The sequence below is a fragment of the Theropithecus gelada genome, chromosome X (assembly GCF_003255815.1).
Source record: "Theropithecus gelada isolate Dixy chromosome X, Tgel_1.0, whole genome shotgun sequence".
Lineage (NCBI taxonomy): Eukaryota > Metazoa > Chordata > Mammalia > Primates > Cercopithecidae > Theropithecus > Theropithecus gelada.
Genome location: NC_037689.1, coordinates 37,405,017 through 37,424,611, shown reverse-complemented (window position 1 = coordinate 37,424,611; position 19,595 = coordinate 37,405,017). Strand labels below are relative to the sequence as shown.

The following is a 19,595-nucleotide window of genomic DNA, read 5'->3' as shown; positions in this document are numbered from 1 at the left end:
GAAAAAACAAAAAGGCATTACAATTACCAACATTTAGCTGCAAGAGAAACTTGTGTCTCTTAGCTGGTACCGAATCACTTTCCTCAAAGACCGATGAAGCACTCTCATGCTAAGAAATGCTCATCTGTAAATATTATCAAATGCAGGCACTTAGAATAGTCTAGTTAACAATTTTTAGTAAGCTAGTATATATTATAGCAAAAGCAAAATACTGCCTAGATATGAACGTTTTAGGGGGTTGCTTGGCTGGTCGCCGGCTTGGATTTCGCTCGTACATTCAGCACATAATCATGCCGGAAGGATGAACGGACAGTGCGATTCATCAGTGGCTGAAGAGGGCGGAAGTTGTCCACCATTCTTTTCTCCTTCTCCCCTTCAGAAGTGAAAAGCAGGGTTCGAAATTGCTCAAGCTAGAAATAGAAACAGAAAGCATAAATAATTTCAATAGAAAACTTGCTTTACCTCGTGAATAAATTACTTTCATTTTTACAATTCTGAGCATTCCTTGCAAATTAGATACAGAAGGAGAAGTTATTTCTGGGTAAGAATGCCTTCACCACTTGACAGGGAATAAAATGCCCAGTGGTGGTGGTGATCCTGATGGTGGTCCTGTGGGGAGGAGAGCAGCAGGAGGTGGTGAAACCAGGAGGGCCCTTGGGATCCAAAGACTTGGGGCAAAGGCCCTGTCCCCACATATTATCCATTTACCAAGGATGATGAGTTAATTCATCTCTTTCATTCTCAAGAACCTCCTCTTTAAATAAGCAAAAGAGCCAGCTTACAGAATGAGAAAGGAAAGGTCTGATGCATATACTAACAACACCAAAAAAAGGGGGTTTATAAAACAATTTAACTGAATCATTAACATAAAATAAGTATTACTGATTGCTCACTGCACCTGGGTATTGTGGGCAAAGCAATGCATATTGATGTCTTTATTTTTTCCTTTCCTTTTTTTTTTTTTTAAGACAAAGTCTTACTCTGTCACCCAGGCTAGAGTGCAGTGGTGTGATCATGGTTCACTGTAGGCTCAACCTCTGGGACTCAGGTGATCTCCCACCTCAGCCTCCCAACTAGCTGGGATTATAGGCACATGCCGCCACACCCAGCTAATTTTTAAATTTTTTGTAGAGACAGGGTCTCTCTATGTTGCCCAGGCTGGTCTTGAACTCCTGGCCTCAAGTGATCCTCCCACCTAGGTCTCCCAAAGTGCTGGGATTACAGGTGTGAGCTACCACACCAGGCTGCATGTAGGTGTCTTAACTGGAGACAGGATTCTCTATGCTGGTGCTGTCCAATAGAACTTTCTGCAATGATGGAAATGTCCTCTGCATGGTCCATTACGGTAGTCACAAGCCACATATGGCTACTGGGCACTTGAAATGTGGCCAGTGTAACTGAGGAACTGAATTTTACTTTTAATGTACTTATATTTAAATGTAAATGGTTACATGTGTCCAGTGGTTACAACATTAGACAATATAGCTCAATGCAAAAGGAGCAACCCAGAATATCAACGGCTTGTTCTCTGATGTAGCAGCAGTATCGACCAGTAGCCCCTTGGTTTCAGACCCAATTGTGTTATGACATACTTTACTTAGGCTGGGCGTGGTGGCCTACACCTGTAATCCCAGCACTTTGGGAGGCCAAGGCGGGCGGATCACCTGAGGTCAGAAGTTCAAGACCAGCCTGACCAACATGATGAAACCCTGTCTCTACTAAAATTATAAAATTAGCCGGTCGAGGTGGCGCATGCCTGTAATCCCAGCTACTGAGCCCAGGAGGCGGAGGTTGCAGTGAGCTGAGATCGCGCCACTGGATTCCCACCTGGGCAAAAAGAGCAAAACTCCATGTCAAAAAAAAAAAAAAAAAAAAAGGAAATATTTTACTTCAGGCCAGCAGGAAAATCCATTCACATTCCCCTCATTCAAACTGAGAAGACAGCCTGGGGCACAGTAGACAAGCAAGTGAAGAGTCATTTGCAACAAAGGCTTCAGGGCAAATAGAGCTGAAGAGGCAGAACTAGGACTGAAAACAAGCAATGTTTATCACACAGCGGCAAATCACACAAAAGCCCTCACTAATTAGGAAGCTGTACAAGCAGTTAATGTTTCTTTTTATTCAGCTAATTGCAGAAGATTAGAAATAGTCTAAGTATCAAAGATAAATGACATCTATCTATGAAATGAACTAGTATACAGTCCTTAAAAATACCGAAGATGTTCATTATCTATAAAATGTTCCATGCGGCCGCGTGCGGTGGCTCATGCCTGTAATCCCAGCACTTTGGGAGGCTGAGGCGGGTGGATCACGAGGTCAGGAGTTTCAGATCAGCCTGGCCAACATAGTGAAACCTCATCTCTACTAAAAATACAAAAAATTATCTGGGTGTGGTGGTGGGCGCCTGTAATTCCAGCTACTCGGGAGGCTGAGGCAGGAGAATTGCTTGAATCCGGGAGGCAGAGGTTGCAGTGAGCCGAGATCGCGTCACTACACTCCAGCCCAGGCAACAGCTAGAGATTGTCTTAAAAAAAAAAAAAAAAAAAAAAGTTCCAGGCATCACTGAGTTTGAAAAGAGCAGCAAAATGGTATGTACAGAATGATTTCATTTTCATACAAAAATTGTGTATATTTATATAGATAAAAGACCAGAAGGACTTACGTGCATCTGGATACACAAGACACCAGAAGGATTTCCCCAAACAATGATAGTGGTAAAATTATAGGCAACTAGAGTAATATTATAGATGACAGCTAGCATTGTTTTCCTTACTAAATTTTCAGGGTTAACATAAGTTTTATATTAAATTACATTCTGGAAGTAGCCAGTACAGTTAGACCAGAAAATACAAAATAAAATTTTAAATTATATAATTGAAAAATAAATTTTAAAATTTCGTTGAAATTATATTTACAAAGTCCTCACATGGGCCACTGACCCTCTGATGTATTTACTTTGTTTTTCAATGTTATGTCCATTTGTTTTTCTAGAATGAAAATAAGTTGAGGAAATATGTCAATTTTTTAATCCAAAGAATAGAAACAGACTAAATGTACAGGCCACAAAGCCTATACATTTGCAGGCATAAAAGGATTTTCCTATGCTTATCCTAGTACTTTTATGGTGGTATATATCTGGAATGTATTCTTGTGTAAGGTCTGCATGGTGGATCCAATTTTTTCCCCCAAATGCCTGCTCAATTGTTCCTCAACAGCATTTACCGAATACTCTATCTTTCCTGCCAACTGAGTTGAGATGCTATATTTATCATAAAATAAATTCTCATATGTATTTGGACATATTTCTGAAATTATTATTTTCTTCCTGTGATGGTTAATTTTATGTGTCAACTTGATTGGGCCATGGGATGCACAGACAGGTTAAATACTATGCCTACGTATGTCTATGAAGGTGTTTCTGGAGGAGACTAGGATTTGAATTGGTGGACTCAGTAAAGAGAATGGCCCTTCCCAAAGTGGATGGGAATCATCCAATAAATTGAGGGTCTGAATAGAACAAAAAGGCAGAGGAAGGTTGAATTTGCTCTGGTTGCTTGAGCTAGAACATCAATTGTCTCCTTTCTTCGGAGCTCCTGGTTCTCAGGCTTTCAGACCAAGATAGAAATCTACATTATCAGCTCTCCAGCTCTCAGGCCTTTGAACTACACCACTGTCTTTCCTGGGTCTCCAGCTTGCAGATGGCAGATTGTAAGACTTCTTAGTCTCCATAATCACATGGCCAATACCTTATGATAAAACTTTATCTATCTTTTTCTTCATTTACCTTTATAGGGTTATAGAGTTAAGGTTACTTAACCTTTATAGGGTTATTTATCTAACTTTATCAACTTTGTCTTTCTTAATTTTTTTAATCTTTATCTATATCTAGTATGGTTTGGCCCTGTGTCCCTACCCAAATCCCACGTTCAATTATAATCCCCCTGTGTCAGGGGAGGGGATCATGGAGGTGGATTTCCTCCTCACTGTTCTCATGATAGTGAAAGAGTTCTCACGAGATCTGATGGTTTAAAAGTGTGTGGCACTTCCCCCATCTCTCTCTCTCTCTCCTGCCACCACGTGAAGAAGGTCCTTGCTTCCCTTTTGCCTTCCGCCATGATTTTAAGTTTCCTGAGGCCTCCCAGTCATGCTTCCTGTTAAGCCTGTGGAACTATGAGTCAATAAAACATCCTTTCTTCATAAATTAGCCAGTCTCAGGTAGTTCTTTATAGCGGTGTGAAAATGGACTAATACAATATCTATCCTATTGGTTCTGTTTCTATGGAGAATGCTAATATACTTCCCTCGATAGATCTCTTTATCCATGTGCCAGTAACATGCTATTTAATTATTGAGGCTTTATAACCTTGTGAGTCTAATTATCCCATATTTTTCTAGAATTTTCCCTGGCTATTTATGTGTTTGTCTTTATTCATGAGTTTAGAAATAGCATATCGATTTAAAAATCCTATTGGCATGTTTATTGGGAACACATTAAATTTATGGTGAATAAACAAGTCATGGAGAATGACAACTTAGGTTGTAATTTATGACAAAAAAGGTGTCTTTATGTCTTTTGATCCTATAATGTGTTAACTTTATTAATTCAAGCCTTCTTTTGTATCGTCCAGGAACATTTTAAGTTTTCTTATTAACTTTCCTTGTTAAAATTATTCCAAAGTATTTTATATTTTTGTTTCCATTATAAATAGGAGCCCTTCTTACATTATATCTTTATATCATATCTTTTAACTGATTGTGATTTATGTATGTCAAATGTATTGATTTCTAGAAATTAATATTGTATTCCACTGATTACCAAATTATCTCTGATTTTTGTAGTAGTTTTTTATTGTTTCTCTAATTTATTTTTTATTTTCCGGTCTAACTGCACTGGCTACTTCCAGAATGAATAACTTAATATAAAACTTAATACAGTAACAATCCTTTCCATTCAAAACATATTATTTGCTTTTGAACTGAGATCAATCCCTTTTATCAAGATAGGGAAGTCTCTATTCAGCTCTGTTTTATTAAAAATTTTCAAAAACAGAATGGTGATTTTTACAAATGTCTTTTTAACTTCCATGGAAATGATAATATGATTTTTCTATTTAGATCCACTGATAGAATGAATTATATTAATATCATTCTTAACAATGAACCATTCTCGTATTACTGGACTAAAAGCTACTTGGACAAAGTGTCTATTTCTTCTGATGAATCTGCTGGATTCTGTTTCTAATACTTTCTTTTCAGCTTTTTTTTTCTTTTATATTCTTTAGAGGGGGTTCCAATCTTTGGTGAGTGTTTGTATCAGTTATGCTGGCTTCATAAAAAGAATCTGGAAGCTTTTTCTCTTATGAAAATGCTTTGTAATCAATAAAAATCCCATAAAACAAGTATGAGTAAATATTATTGTAGTTTAGTTACATTATACATTATACAGGATTTTGAGTGTTTGCATAGTAACTACTACTTAGGCTTAGTTTCTAAGGGAAAAACAGAACCCAAGTTCAAAAAACGAACTTACATTAAAGTTTCTGGACAAACACTGTTGAATTCTATATTTATTCTGAGATTCTTTTTTTTTTTTTTTTTTTGAGACGGAGTCTGGCTCTGTCGCCCAGGCTGGAGTGCAGTGGCCGGATCTCAGCTCACTGCAAGCTCCGCCTCCCGGGTTTACGCCATTCTCCTGCCTCAGCCTCCTGAGTAGCTGGGACTACAGGCGCCCGCCACCTCGCCCGGCTAGTTTTTTTGTATTTTTTTTTTTTTAGTAGAGATGGGGTTTCACCGTGTTAACCAGGATAGTCTCGATCTCCTGACCTCGTGATCCGCCCATCTCGGCCTCCCAAAGTGCTGGGATTACAGGCTTGAGCCACCGCGCCCGGCCTATTCTGAGATTCTATAGTAGAATTCCCTTAAGGATTTTAAAGACTTTTGAACACATTCATTTCCAGCCTTCACTCTTTCTTTTAAAAGGGTCTTGATTTTGTAGAGTTTAATATTTATATATAAAATACACAAGGCATAAGAAGACATATGTAATTGTCAAATATAGATGTAAAAAGCTTATGTTCTTCTGTGTTTTAACTCTTCTCTCTGGTTAATTTGAAACATCCCCAAATTCATGTCCAAACTGAGACAAGACGTTGGTACACTTCAATAGAAATGTATAAGCATTACAAGATGTTAAAACTGATGCCACAGTCTGAGCCCAGCCTTGTTTTAAATGGGCAGACAAGGATTTCCTTAGATTGAAATTGTGGAGAGAACATACCTGATCGTGATCAACCTCTACTGGTTGCTTCTTAATGATCCAGGTGACAGACTCGGAGAGGGGTGGGGTAGTCAGAGACCCTGAGTAGGTCCAGTAATCTGGGCAGGTAGGCATCAGGCAGGAAGGGTCAAATGACCCAAATTCCACAAGGGTGTCCTGGCCAAGAGAAGAGATAACTGAGTCATTATTTAGTGGTGAAAACCACTCAGGAATCGGACAACGAGGTGATGGTTCTCAGGGAGTATCTGGAGATGAGCAGTGGTCCAGAGGAGCTCCGGGCCTTTCTGGGCAGCTTCCTGAAGAATCGCTGCTTAGGATGGAATCATGTCCAGGCTTTGTTTCTGCAATTAACTGTGTATTTTTTATATTCCACAGTAGGAAAACAGCCAAAACCATTTGATCTCTCAATTCTAGTGAGGTTACATCAGGTAGTCTCCTCTGAGTTTTGTTGAGAGGTTTCAGACAGCGGCCATTGCATAAAGAAGGAGGCTTTGCATTTTCAAGAGAGGCTAACTGAGACTTGTCCTTTTAGGAAGAACTGCAGATCAGGAGGAGCCAGAAACCTGGACTGAAAGGAAAGAGAGGGAAAAAGAGGAAAATGGAGAGGCGAGGAGAGGAGAGGAGAGGAGAGGGAAAGAGGTAGGGACCAGAAGGAGAGAGTGGGGGATGGGGGGAGATAATATATGGGCTTCCAGAGAGGAAAGGAGAGGGAAAGAGGTGGGGACCAGAGGGATACAGTGGGGGATGAGAGGGAGAAGGAGAATATATGGGCCTCCACAGAGCAGCCCTTTGAGATTCTGAATATTGAAGAATTAATATTGGGGGACTAGACAAAGGCATCCGACCTGAAGGATGTGGGTCATTGTTCTTTCCAGCTGGACAAGGCAAGTTTCTGTAGAACTGCTCTCTGCTCCCTGCCTGTGGGATGACAGTTACAGACAAGAAGGCTGCTCTGGGTATGTTCACAAGGACTTAGAAGGAGCTGGTGTCAGGAACAGAGGAGGGGACAGCAATATGTTTCTGAGTCCCCAAGTCCTCAGCAGCACCGCGGCAAAACCAAAAAGCTCACTGCCTACCCACAGAATCATGACTTCTGTCCCCTGGAATCATAAATGACAATTTTCTTCTAAGACTCAATACAGTTCACGTAATTAAACTTCCCAATTCAAAGTGCCTTGGTAATGTCTCCACTCTGAGACTGAAACATAAAAGTACATTTCAAGTAATTATGGAAAACAAATAGTACCTTATGCTTTATTGACGGCAAAGTATCCACTAATTTCTGTAGCTCTTTATGATGTTTGCCTAGCTAAAGAACAACAAATAAGAAAATATTACAAACAATGGACATCTCACTGTAGAAACTAACAGAATGTGAATTAAAATTAACTAACTGGTGATTACATAAAAACAAACTGCATGACTGAAATTACACTTAAACTTGTAATTTATAATTTTATAAACATTACTGAATTAAATTAGAGAACACATGAGCAGGCTGTTTGCTGACAAGGTCAGCATGCCTGCAGAGAAAGGTGCCCCCTGCTTCGTTTAAGTATAAGTTCTTAAATTGGAATTAAAATTAAATAAAATGAAAAATGGTTCCACAATTGCAGTAGCCACATTTCAAGTGCTCAGTTGCCACATGTGGCTTGTGACCACTCTATTGGGCTGTGCATTTTTATACCATTCAAAATATATATTTTTTTTGGTGGTGCAGGGGATGGAGTCTCTCTCTGTTGCCCAGGCCGGAGTGCAGTGGCACAATCTCGGCTTACTGCAGCCTCCACCTCCCAGGCTCAAGCAATCCTCCTGCCTCAGCCTCCCGAGTAGCTGGGATTATAGGTGCACACCACCATGCCTGGCTAATTTTTGTATTTTTAGTAGAAATAGAATTTCCCCATGGAAACCAGGCTGGTCTCTAACTCCTGACCTCAAGTGATCTGCCTGCCTCAGCCTCCCAAAGTGCTGGGATTACAGGCATAAGCCACTGTGCCTGGGCCTAAAATATATTCCTAACAATCCTGTATTTCTTTTTTTTTTTTTTTTTTTTGGGACGGAGTCTCACTCTGTCACCAGGCTGGAGTGCAGTGGTACAATCTCAGCTCACTGCAACCTCCGTCTCCCAGGTTCAAGTGATTCTCCTTGCCTCAGCCTCCCAAGTAGCTGGGATTACAGGCGCCCACCACCACGCCTGGCTAATTTTTTTGTATTTTTAGTAGAGATGGGTTGTCACGATGTTGGCCAGGCTGGTCTTGAACTCCTGACCTCGTGATCCACCTGCCTCAGCCTCCCAAAGTGCTGGGATTACAGGCGTGAGCTGCCACGCCTGGTCGTACAATCCTGTATTTCAAGCACTATTTATCTTACCAATGTATGGATCCCAATATTCTTAAAGTAAATAACAATATTATAATGTTCTATTTTTCCATTCTAGAATACAACACATCATTTAAAGTTGGTGAAATGTTTTACCTTTAAAAATACTCCTATCACCACCAAACCATTTTCTTCCAGTGCTGCATCCTCAAAGTTTTCAAATTTGACTGCATTCCAATGCACTAAGTGCAGCTGAAACACCATGGAAAGAGGGTTAACCCATGACTACACAGACTCTCTCCAGAATAAACCCACAGCCTCAGTCAACCTACGACATTTAAACACATTTCTTCACCCAAAGTAAAGCCACCAAGAAAACCATATGACAACATGGTGCAAGATGAGACAGAAACAAAGATCAGGGAGAAATTTAGGCAAGAGCAGCAATTAATATTATTTTAGAATGAAGGGATTTATTTGGGGAGAAAAATAGAAAATTCATATAACAAAGTGACACTTCAGTGAGCAAATCAACATCTGTCCAGTCCCATCTTGAGTTGCATGAAATACCAATATTCAAAATCCACTTGCATCTACAGGAGGGACGACGTTTATACTGAGAGAAATAGATCCTCCATATGGAAATTACACAGGAGTTAAAGACAAACTTTTTCTTCAAGGAATAACCATTTAAAATGTGCTTTTAGGCTGGGTGTGGTGGCTCACACCTGTCATCTCAGCATTTTGGGAGGCCAAGGTGGGAGAATCACTTGAACCTAGGAGTTTGAGACCAGCCTGGACAACATAGCGAAACCCTGTCTCTACCAAAAAATTTAAAAATTAGCAGGGCAGGCCGGGCGCAGTGGCTCACGCCTGTAATCCCAGCACTTTGGGAGGCTGAGGCAGGTGGATTACGAGGTCAGGAAATTGAGACCAGCCTGGCTAACACGGTGAAACCCTGTGTCTACTAAAAATACGAAAAATTAGCCAGGCGTGGTGGTGGGCACCTGTAGTTCCAGCTACTTGGGAGGCTGAGGCAGGAGAATGGCCTGAACCTGGGAGGCGGAGCTTGCAGTGAACCGAGATCACGCCACTGCACTCCAGCCTGGGTAACACAGCGCGAGACTCCGTCTCAAAAAAAAAAAAATTAGCAGGGCATGGTGGTGTGTGCCTGTTGTCTGAGGTGGGAGGATTGCTTAAGGTTGAGGCTGCAGTGAACCGTGATTGTGCCACTGCACTCCAGCCTGGGTGACAGAGTGAGACCCTGTCTCACAAAACAAAATAAAATGAAACAAATATAAAATAAATTTTTAAATGTGCTTTTATTTTTTACATAACATTTACAACTGAATTAGGAAAAAAGTTGTAAGAAGAAATTCTATTTCCTTAAAATCTCCCTTTATTTCCCTATAAATTATTCCTCATCCACCAGTTATGAATGCATTATCACCCAGCCTCCCAAGTGAGACACCACAAAATCATGGTTAACTTTGCCTTCTCCTATCCTGAAGAGAACCCCACCTTCAAGTCCTCTTGCTTTAATTTCCGAAACGCTTGATAAATCTTGCTCCTTTTCTCTATTTCTATTGCCACAGCCTTCATTTAGGCTCCCACCACCGCAAACTTGCATTAATTCGACCTGTGGCTCCCCAATGTTCCCTGGGTTATTACTTTGGGCTACTATTTGAGTCCACCTTCGAATTCCAGAAGAATTCAGTTTCAGGATCTTAAGGTTCATTTCAACTATATTATTTGAGATGAGAGAAGTTAACATGTTTACATGTCTTAGCTGAGAATGATCAAAACTGCCTGAGAAAGCTATTTAGCATTTATAGGAATCACCTGATTCTTTCTGCTAATTTCTTACAACTAAAAGTTCAGAATTATCCCCACTTCTCTACAGTTGTCACTGTTCCTGACCTTCTCAACATACCTCTGCTGGGAAGCATTTGCTGTCCACGGTGTGCTCAGAACCCCAGGCATCGATGGCCCCCCAGTGAAAATGGAACTGCTTCAATCGGTAGTTGTGTTCCAGGGGTCCTCCCTTGATCACTAAAATGGCACATCCAACAATTCAGAGAAGAGTTATTTGTGCAGTGGGGAAATGTGGGTGAAAGGCCAAATCTCCAGTGGACCCTCCACGTGAACTGTGTTAAATGGATTACACTGAATTACATACAAGTGATTATACATTTGATTTTCATGAAGTCAATGCACGTATAAGGACAAGACCAAATAACATAAAGATTTAACTACATAACAAGCTACAAACAATTGTTAAAGGCCAATTCTTGACTTAATTTTATATCCTATATTATTGTGTCCAGTTTTCTTTTGTGTGCAATAAAATGCAAATTTCTCTCAGCATATTTATCCAACATGACTGAAATATGGGGATAAAGGGATCCTTCTTTTTTTATGCACAGACACTTTGTTTTTCAATTTTTTAAGATACTAGTGTTGCTTTCCCTTTCATTGAAATGGAATAGGAAATTTGCAAGTCAAAAACGATCACCTGGGAAATGTTGGTCAAAAGGTACAAAGTTTCAGTTAGGAAGAATATGTTTTCAAGATTTATTGCACAGCATGGTGACCATACTTGATAATAATGTATTGCACATTTCAAAATTACTAAAAGAGTAACCGTAGATTTTCTCACTACAAAAAAAAAAATGGTAAGCATGTGAGGTGATGAATATTTTCATTGCTTGATATAATCATTCCACCATGCATACATATATCAAAAGATTACATTGTACCAGGTAAATATATACAAATATGTCAACTGAAAAAACACACTGGCCGGGCCTGGTGGCTCACACCTGCAATCCCAGCACTTTGGGAGGCTGAGGTGGGTGGCTCATCTGAGGTCAGGAATTTGAGACCAGCCTGGCCAACATGGTGAAACCCCATCTCTACTAAAAATACAAAAAAAAAAAAAAAAAAAAAAAAATTAGCTGGGCGTGGTGGCCCATGCCTGTAGTCCCAGCTACTCAGGTGGCTGAGGCACAAGAATCACTTGAACCCAGGAGGCGGAGGTTGTGATGAGCCGAGATCGTGCCACTGCACACCAGCCTGAGTGACAGACCGAGACTCTGTCTCAAACACACACACACACACACACACACACACTACCAATATATTATAGGCAAAATATTGACAAGTGTTTTTTTTGTTTGTTTGTTTTGAAATGGGGTCTTACTCTGTCGCCCAGGCTGGAGTGCAGTGGCACAATGTCAGTTTACTGCAACCTCTTCCTCCTGGGCTCAAGCCATTCTCCTACCTCAGTCTCCTGAGTAGCTGGGACTACAGGTGTGCACCACCATGCCAGGCTAATTTTTTTTTTTTTTTTTTTTTTTGTAGAAATGGTGTTTTGCCATGTTGCTCAGGCTTGTCTCGAACTCCTAAGCTCAAGAGATCCACCCATCTCAGCCTCCCAAAGTGCTGGGATTACAGGCGGTTGCACCTGACCCAGATAAGACGTTTTTGGCTGGGCGCAGTGGCTCATGCCTGTAATCGCAGCTGTCAGGCTAGTTAATTGGGATGTCACTGGTAACCTCAGAAAGATTAAAGGAAAAAAGTGGGGTTGGGTGGGGCAGATGAATGCAGGAAATAAGGAAATATAGTCATCAAGAAATGGGGCAGGCCCAGCAGTGGCTCACACCTATAATCCTAGCACTCTGGGAGGCCAAGGTGGGAGGATCACTTGAGGCCAGGAGTTTGAGACCAGCCTGAAAAACATAGTGAGACCCAGTCTCTACAGAAAAAAAGGAAAGAAACAAAGAAATGGGGCAGGTAGACAGAAGATAGTGAATTGGAAAGCAGAGCAGTCATAACACATAACAAATAAATATATACTTATGTATTTGAGGTTGATATTTTCTTCTTTTATTTTTTTATTTTTTTGAGACAGAGTCTCACTCTGTTGCCCAGACTGGAGTGCAGTGGCACAATCTCGCCACACTGCAACCTCCAACTCCCAGGTTCAAGCGATTCTCCTGCCTCAGCCTCCCTGAGAAGCTGGAATTACAGATGTGTGCCACCATGCCCGACTGATTTTTGCATTTTGGTAGAGAAGGGGTTTCACCATGTTGGTCATGCTGGTCTCGAACTCCTGACCTCAAGTGATCCACCCACTTCAGCCTCCCAAAGCACTGGGATTACAGGCATAAGCCACCATGCTTGGCCTGATATTTTATTCTTTCCATGCTCTGAGAAAGGATTAAACTTGTAAAAAATTACATGACAAATATAAAACATTCAGCAGAGAGTCTGGCTGGTAGTAAGCAATCTGTAATATTCACTCCCTCCTTTTGCTTTTCAACGTGAAAGAGAAGGAGCTGACACAGCAAGAGATGGTGAAGAGAAAGGAAATACATAGAACCCATATAGATAAAAGCAAATGCAGGAAATGGACACGAGGAATGCTTCTGGGGTGATGGAAATGTTTTAAAATTAGATTATAGTGATGGTTGCACAACTCTTGTAAATTTCCTTTAAAAAGTCATTCAACTGTATGTGTGTTTTAAACTGCGTACATGTGTTTTAAACTGTGTATGTGTGTTTTAAACTGTGTACATGTGTTTTAAAGTAAATGTAGGACCAAAACAAGGAAGGAGAACTTAAAATGTTTGTGAAAGCATTCTTACTAGGTTCACTGGCACTGCCCCAGAGGAGTGTAAAGTCAGGAAAGCAGGATGAAGCAGGATGGAGCAGGAAGCACCCTGAGGAGGAGAACAAAGGCACTCACCTCTCCATCTCTTTAATGCCTGTAGACAGTGCCAATAAGAGGAATTCCAGAGGACATGATAATTGACAGGGATCATCCAGGGATAATTTAGTGCCCTTCCCCACAGTATTTCGACTCTCTTATATGCACTCATTCAAATCAGTAACAGTGTCCTACTCAGGGGAACCAAATACTAAATAACGCCCAGCAGAGGACTGCGGTATGAGATGTTCACATACCTTCTCTTATAATCCTATTAAGGTAGGTCATGTTGTCCTCTTTTTCATTCCAGAGTTTAGTAATTTGAGTCTTCTGTCTTTTATTTTTCTCTTGGTCTCCCCCAATTAAAAGTTTGTCAACTTTGTTGATCTTCCCAAAGAACCAACTTTTGATTTCATTGATCTCTGCTCGTTCTTTATTATGTCCTTCTCTCTACTTGCTTTTGGGTTTAGTTTGTTCTTCTTTTTCTAGTTTCTTAAGGTGGAAAGCTGAGATACTGACTTGAGCAAGTTCTTCTCTATTATAGGCATTTTCATCTATAAATTTCCCTCTAAGCACTGCTTTAGCTGCATCCCAAAAGGACTGGTATGATGTTTTTGTCACATACCTTCCCCAGCTCCTTTTCCTTGCACTTTATTCCAATCCTCATAAAGCACACTGTGGCAGCATCTCTTAGGGTTTTTTCTTTGAAATTTATAGACATCGATATTTATTAGGTTTTTACTTTTCTAGAATTGTTTCTTGCCTTTCTTTGTTTCTAGAATGTCTTTGCTTTCTTTCACTTTTTATTTTTTATGTTCATTCACTCTTTTTTTCCTCTTTGCATGTTATTGATTTGCAACAACATGGAGAAATAGCAATGAAGAATAAGCAGGAAATAAGAGGCAGTCACTGAAAGGTGGAGAGAGAGAGAGAGAGAGAGAGAGAAAGTTAGGCAATTACTAAAAATTGATGCTATCTTAAAGAAAATAATTATTAAAGCATAATTTAAAAGGGCTATCAGTTTTAGTTCTTTCCAACCAAACAAGAAAAATATTAGCAAACTCTCTACAATTTTTCTTGCATATTTTGTAAGTGTGTGATTGACACACCTAGGGAAGACATAGTCAAGGGGTGAATTAGTCGGTTGGGTTTGTAGGTATCTAAAAAGAAGCTATTATGACGAAAACGTGGATGACTTGCCATCTCAGATTACTCATGCAAATGGATAGATAAGAATTCTTGAGGCCTGGATTGGTGGCTCACACCTGTAATCCAAGCACTTCGGGAGGCCGAGGTGGGAGGATCACTTGATCTCAGGAATCCAAGACCAGTCTGGGCAACACAGTGAAACTCCATCTCTACAAAAAATACAAAAATTAGCCAGGGCCAGGCACAGTGGCTCACGCCTATAATCTCAGCACTTTGGGAGGCCAAGGTGGGCAGATCACTTGAGGTCAGGAGTTTGAGACCAGCCTGGCCAACATGGTGAAACCCGTCTCTACTAAAATACAAAAATTAGCCGGGCATGATGGCATGTGCCTGTAATCCCAGCTACTCAGGAGGCTGAGGTGGGAGAATTGCTTGAACTCAGGAGGTGAAGGTGGCAGTGAGCCAAGATCACACCACTGCACTCCAGCCTGGGCGACAGAGTCAGACACCATCTCAAAAAAAAAAAAAAAAAAAAAAAAAAGGCCAGGTGCAGTGGCTCACGCCTATAATCCCAGCACTTTGGGAGGCCGGGGGGTGGATCACCTGAGGTCAGGAGTTTGAGACCAGCCTGGCCAACATGGTGAAACCCTGTCTCTACTACAAATACCGAAAATTAGCAGGGTGTAGCGGCAGGCGCCTGTAATCCCAGCTACTCAGGAGGCTGAGGTGGGAGAATCACTTGAACCCGGGAGGCAGAGGTTGCAGTGAGCCGAGATCACGTCACTGCACTCCAACCTGGGCAACAAGAGCAAAACTCCATCTCAAAAACAAAAACAAACAAACAAAAAAATTAGCCAAGCGTGGTGGCACATGTAGTCCACGCTTGTAGTCCCAGCTACTCAGGAGACTGAGGTGGGAGGATTGCTTGAGTCCAGGAGGTTGAGGCTGCAGGGAGCTGCACACCAGCCTGGGCAACAGAGTGAGACCCTGCCTCAAAAAAAAAAAAAAAAAAAAAAGAATTCTAGAATCTGTTGTTCAAAAGAAAAAGACAGGACTAAAAAATAAAATAGCTATTTGCTCTAAAAGTTCTTGGGCTCAAGTCACTTGGTTAAGAAACTCATTAAGCAACTTTCTAAGACTTCCAACTCAACGAAGCAATGATATATTGGCAACAGAGAGTCCCTATACTGTCAAGGGCTTTAGAAAGCTGACCAATACAAAGGATCCCCAGAAGAAAGCAGGCTGCTAGGGCCCTAGATGGGGTTGAGAATTCAAAAGGATTGCTATGCATGCAGAGTAAATGGATCAGAGTTGGTATCCTATAGACTGGGTCTGCCCATTAGTTTACATCTGGCAGGGATAATGGTAGAGCCACAAGGGGACAAGTAGAGCTCACCAGAGTGCCAGATAGTCATCCAAAATACAGGAATTTAGCTTGTTGTTTTGAAGATTTCTGGAATCCGTATAAACAAGGTAATATTATGGGCTTCCAGTTGAGAAGGGGGCACACTCTAGAGTTTTGGGGAAATTAAGAAAGATGCGTGATGATGGGTATACTAAAAGCCCAGACTTCACCACTACACAATATATCCATGTAACAAAACTAAACTAAACTTATACCCACTAAATATATTTTAAAAGAACATACATCAATATCATTTTTCTTTCTTATCTTTTTTATTCCTCCCTTCTCTAGCTGTTCCACCAACAGACCCAGATGGCCTTAAACAATGTTTCCCAAAGCATGGTACATATACCGCTGATGGCACACGAGATGGTTTTACATGGTACAAGAAGCTTTTACTTATATAGTAAGTTACTTTAAGAGAGTTAGAAACAATATAATGAAACACATCAACCTGTGAATTCACAGATATAAAATTTAAATAAATAACTTTATGCAAAAAAAGGGGGGAAGAAAGATGCCCATGAATCTGGGAGGAAAAAGAATTTCCTACTTTGAGATATGAAAGTAAGATGTTCATGGTTTGGGGGCTGTGTCATACCATGGAGAAGAAAGGAAAGTTGGGGACATGGAGACACCTAAACTCTTAAAGACAGACTCAAATACCTTCTGAATCATAGCAGAGAAATACATCAGAAGGGAGAAAATCAGAGACAGATTAAGCCCATTGGAGGAGCAGTCTGTTTGTAGTTGGGCCAGAGTGCCAGGTCTAAGTATCAGAGCACCACTAGCAAAATACAAAGAAAATAAAGACACAATTGAGACTCAGAGCCAGAATAAATGCAAGAGTGAATATTTACTTTTTTTTTTTTTTTTTTTTTTTTTGAGACAGAGTCTCACTCTAACACCAGGCTGGTGTGCAGTGGTGCGATCTTGGCTCACTGCAAACTCCGCCTACCGGGTTCAAGTAATTCTCCTGTCTCAGCCTCCCAAGTAGCTGGGATTACAGGCATGCGCCACCACACCTGGCTAATGTTTTGTATTTCAGTAAAGACGGGGTTTCACCATGTTGCCTAGGGTGATCTCGAACTCCTGAGCTCAGGCAATCCGCCCACCTCGACCTCCCAAAGTGCTGAGATTACAGGCGTAAGTCACCGCTCCTGGCCTCATTATCATTTTTATGGACTCATTTCCTAACATTCATGAGAGAAAACAAGTTTCCTTGAGATCAAGATTTCTCAGTTTTAGCTCTATTGATACTGGAGGCTAGATAACTCTTCGTTAAGGTTATCTGGTGCACTGCAGGATCTTTAGCGGCATCCCTGACTTTGACACACTAGATGCCAATTTTGTTTCCCAAGTTGTGACAACCAAAAACGCCTTTGGATCCTGCAGTGGGGAGTGAGGGATATGGAGGGGTATGGGGGAAAGTTGGCAAAATTACCACTGGTTGATGACTACTTTAAACTATTTCGAATAATAATTATTTTGAGACTAATTTGGACTATTTGACATCATCAAATGCAGTAAAACAAACACGCAAACAACAACAAAAAAAGGGAAAATAAATCTTCACAAAATTAGCCACCTTCTATCTTCCACAGACACTAAGAAGTTTCAGGTAAACTTTGAAATCATTCACATTAGTTTATATCCAGGAAGGTTAAAGAAAGATTCAAAATCAACATAATATTTGAATTTGAAAAACTCTTTTTTTTTTCTTTTTTTGAGACGGAGTCTCGCTCTGTTGCCCAGGCTGGAGTGCAGTGGCCGGATCTCGGCTCACTGCAAGCTCCGGCTCCTGGGTTTACGCCATTCTCCTGCCTCAGCCTCCCAAGTAGCTGGGACTACAGGCGCCTGCCACCTCGCCCGGCTGGTTTTTTGTGTTTTTTAGTAGAGATGGGGTTTCACCGTGTTAGCCAGGATGGTCTCGATCTCCTGACCTCGTGATCCACCCGTCTCGGCCTCCCAGAGTGCTGGGATTACAGGCTTGAACCACTGCACCCGGCCCCGAAAAACTCTTTTAAAGTGTTCTTTTAAACTAGGTAGGTAACACTGTTTATTTAACAAAATTACCAGATCATAATTTCCATTTCTCTAATATATGACTAGTCTTTGCAACCTAATGCACACGTGACTATTCTTTTGGCCCCATTTCAAGTGTATTGTAATCTGCTAAATTAAATCTGATTAAACAGTGTTACTGTTTAATGTAAAAGTTCTCGTAAAGTCAACAAGCAAAGGAAAAAATTAGTACATATTCAATATACACATACAAAATAAATTTCTGGCAAAACTTCCATTTCACACCTATGCTCTATACCAATTGTAAATCTATACATAGAGAGAGAGATATAAATTTATTAATTAAAAATACTACCTATACTAGTTGAAGAAAATACGCATAAAAACTAGAAGGAATTTTTTTCACACATTCAAAAAGTTAAGATCAATGAGTTCCTTGCCATTGCTAACAAAGAGGTCAATACTGTCATGGCGAGAATTTGATGTGTCTGTGTTAACATGACAGTGTTTCTTTAACTTCTTACAAGACCACCAGATCTTGCCCTCACCTGATTTATCTGTAGAATCTTCAAATTCCACGAGGAAAGAGTACCCATTATTCCAGATGTGGAGGCAGGTGGCTGGGTCATAAGAGATGGTGAGCGGTTTTAAGCCGGGATCATAAACACTGTCCCTCCACCGAATGTTGATGGGTGACTGTCGATCACCCCCGGGAACCAGGTCCACGCTCTCCCAGAGTGGATGCACTAGGAGAAAGCAGGTCAGGCTATTATCAAGACTGTTGGACCGAGTATGGTGGCTCACTCCTATAATCCCAGCACTTTGGGAAGGTAAGGCGGGTGGATCACTTGAGGCCAGGAGTTCGAGACCAGCCTAGGAAACACGGTGAAACCCTGTCTCTACAAAATATACAAAAAAAATTATCCAGGCATGGTGGTACACACCTGTAGTCCTAGCTACCAGGGAGGCTAAAGTGGGAGGATTGCTTGAGCCCAGGAGGTCAAGGCTGTTGTGAGCACCACTGCACTCCAGCCTGGGCGACAGACCCAAACCATGTCTCAAAAGAAAAAAAGAAAACAAAGCCTGTCTACTGTACTTCTGGAGAACCTGTCAGGGCTAATGGAAACTAAAAGCCTTAGGAATTAGCCACTGTGATAGTTACTTTTAGGTGTTGACTTGACTAGATTAAAGAATACCTAGAAGCCTGGTAAAGCATTATTTTGGGGTGTGTCTCTGGGGGTGTTTACAGAGGAGACCAGCATGTAATTCTGAGTGGACTAGGTGGGAAAGATTCACCCTCAATGTGGGCAGTTATCATCCAAACTGCTGGGGGTCCAGAGAGAACAAAAACATGGAAAAACTGAATGTGCCCATCTATCTGCTGGATCTTGGATACACTCTTCTGCTCCTGACCTTGGGTAACAGCTACAGGCTTCCCAGCCTTTGGACTCCAGAACTAACACCAGCACCTCTCTGAGTTCTCAGGCATTTGGCCTCAGACTGATAGGTATACCGTCAGCTTCCCTGGTTCTGAGGCCTTTGCCTTGGACTGTCCCATACTACCAGTATCTCAGGGACTCTGGCTTGCAGATGGAACTTCTCAGCCTCTATAATCGTGTGAGCAATTGCCACTAATAAATTCCCGCTCATCTATCTCTCTATCTATATACCTTATTGATTCTGCTTCTGGAGAACCCTGACCAATACAG

At 41.1% G+C, this 19,595-nt stretch overlaps 1 protein-coding gene across 2 annotated transcripts in view; it reads right to left on the bottom strand.

Annotated features, from left to right (window-relative positions):
* The window catches only part of CA5B (carbonic anhydrase 5B), a 64,227-nt gene continuing 44,632 nt past the window's right edge, over positions 1–19,595 (bottom strand). For both annotated transcript variants that reach the window (XM_025372738.1, XM_025372737.1), the window contains exons 3-8: positions 18,435–18,632; positions 10,530–10,648; positions 8,753–8,848; positions 7,524–7,586; positions 6,278–6,433; positions 1–410 (exon numbers count right to left, since the gene is read on the bottom strand). In XM_025372738.1, coding sequence (XP_025228523.1) covers positions 231–410; positions 6,278–6,433; positions 7,524–7,586; positions 8,753–8,848; positions 10,530–10,648; positions 18,435–18,632 — 812 coding nt within the window. In that variant the 3' untranslated portion in view covers positions 1–230. The remainder of the gene's footprint in view (positions 411–6,277; positions 6,434–7,523; positions 7,587–8,752; positions 8,849–10,529; positions 10,649–18,434; positions 18,633–19,595) is intronic.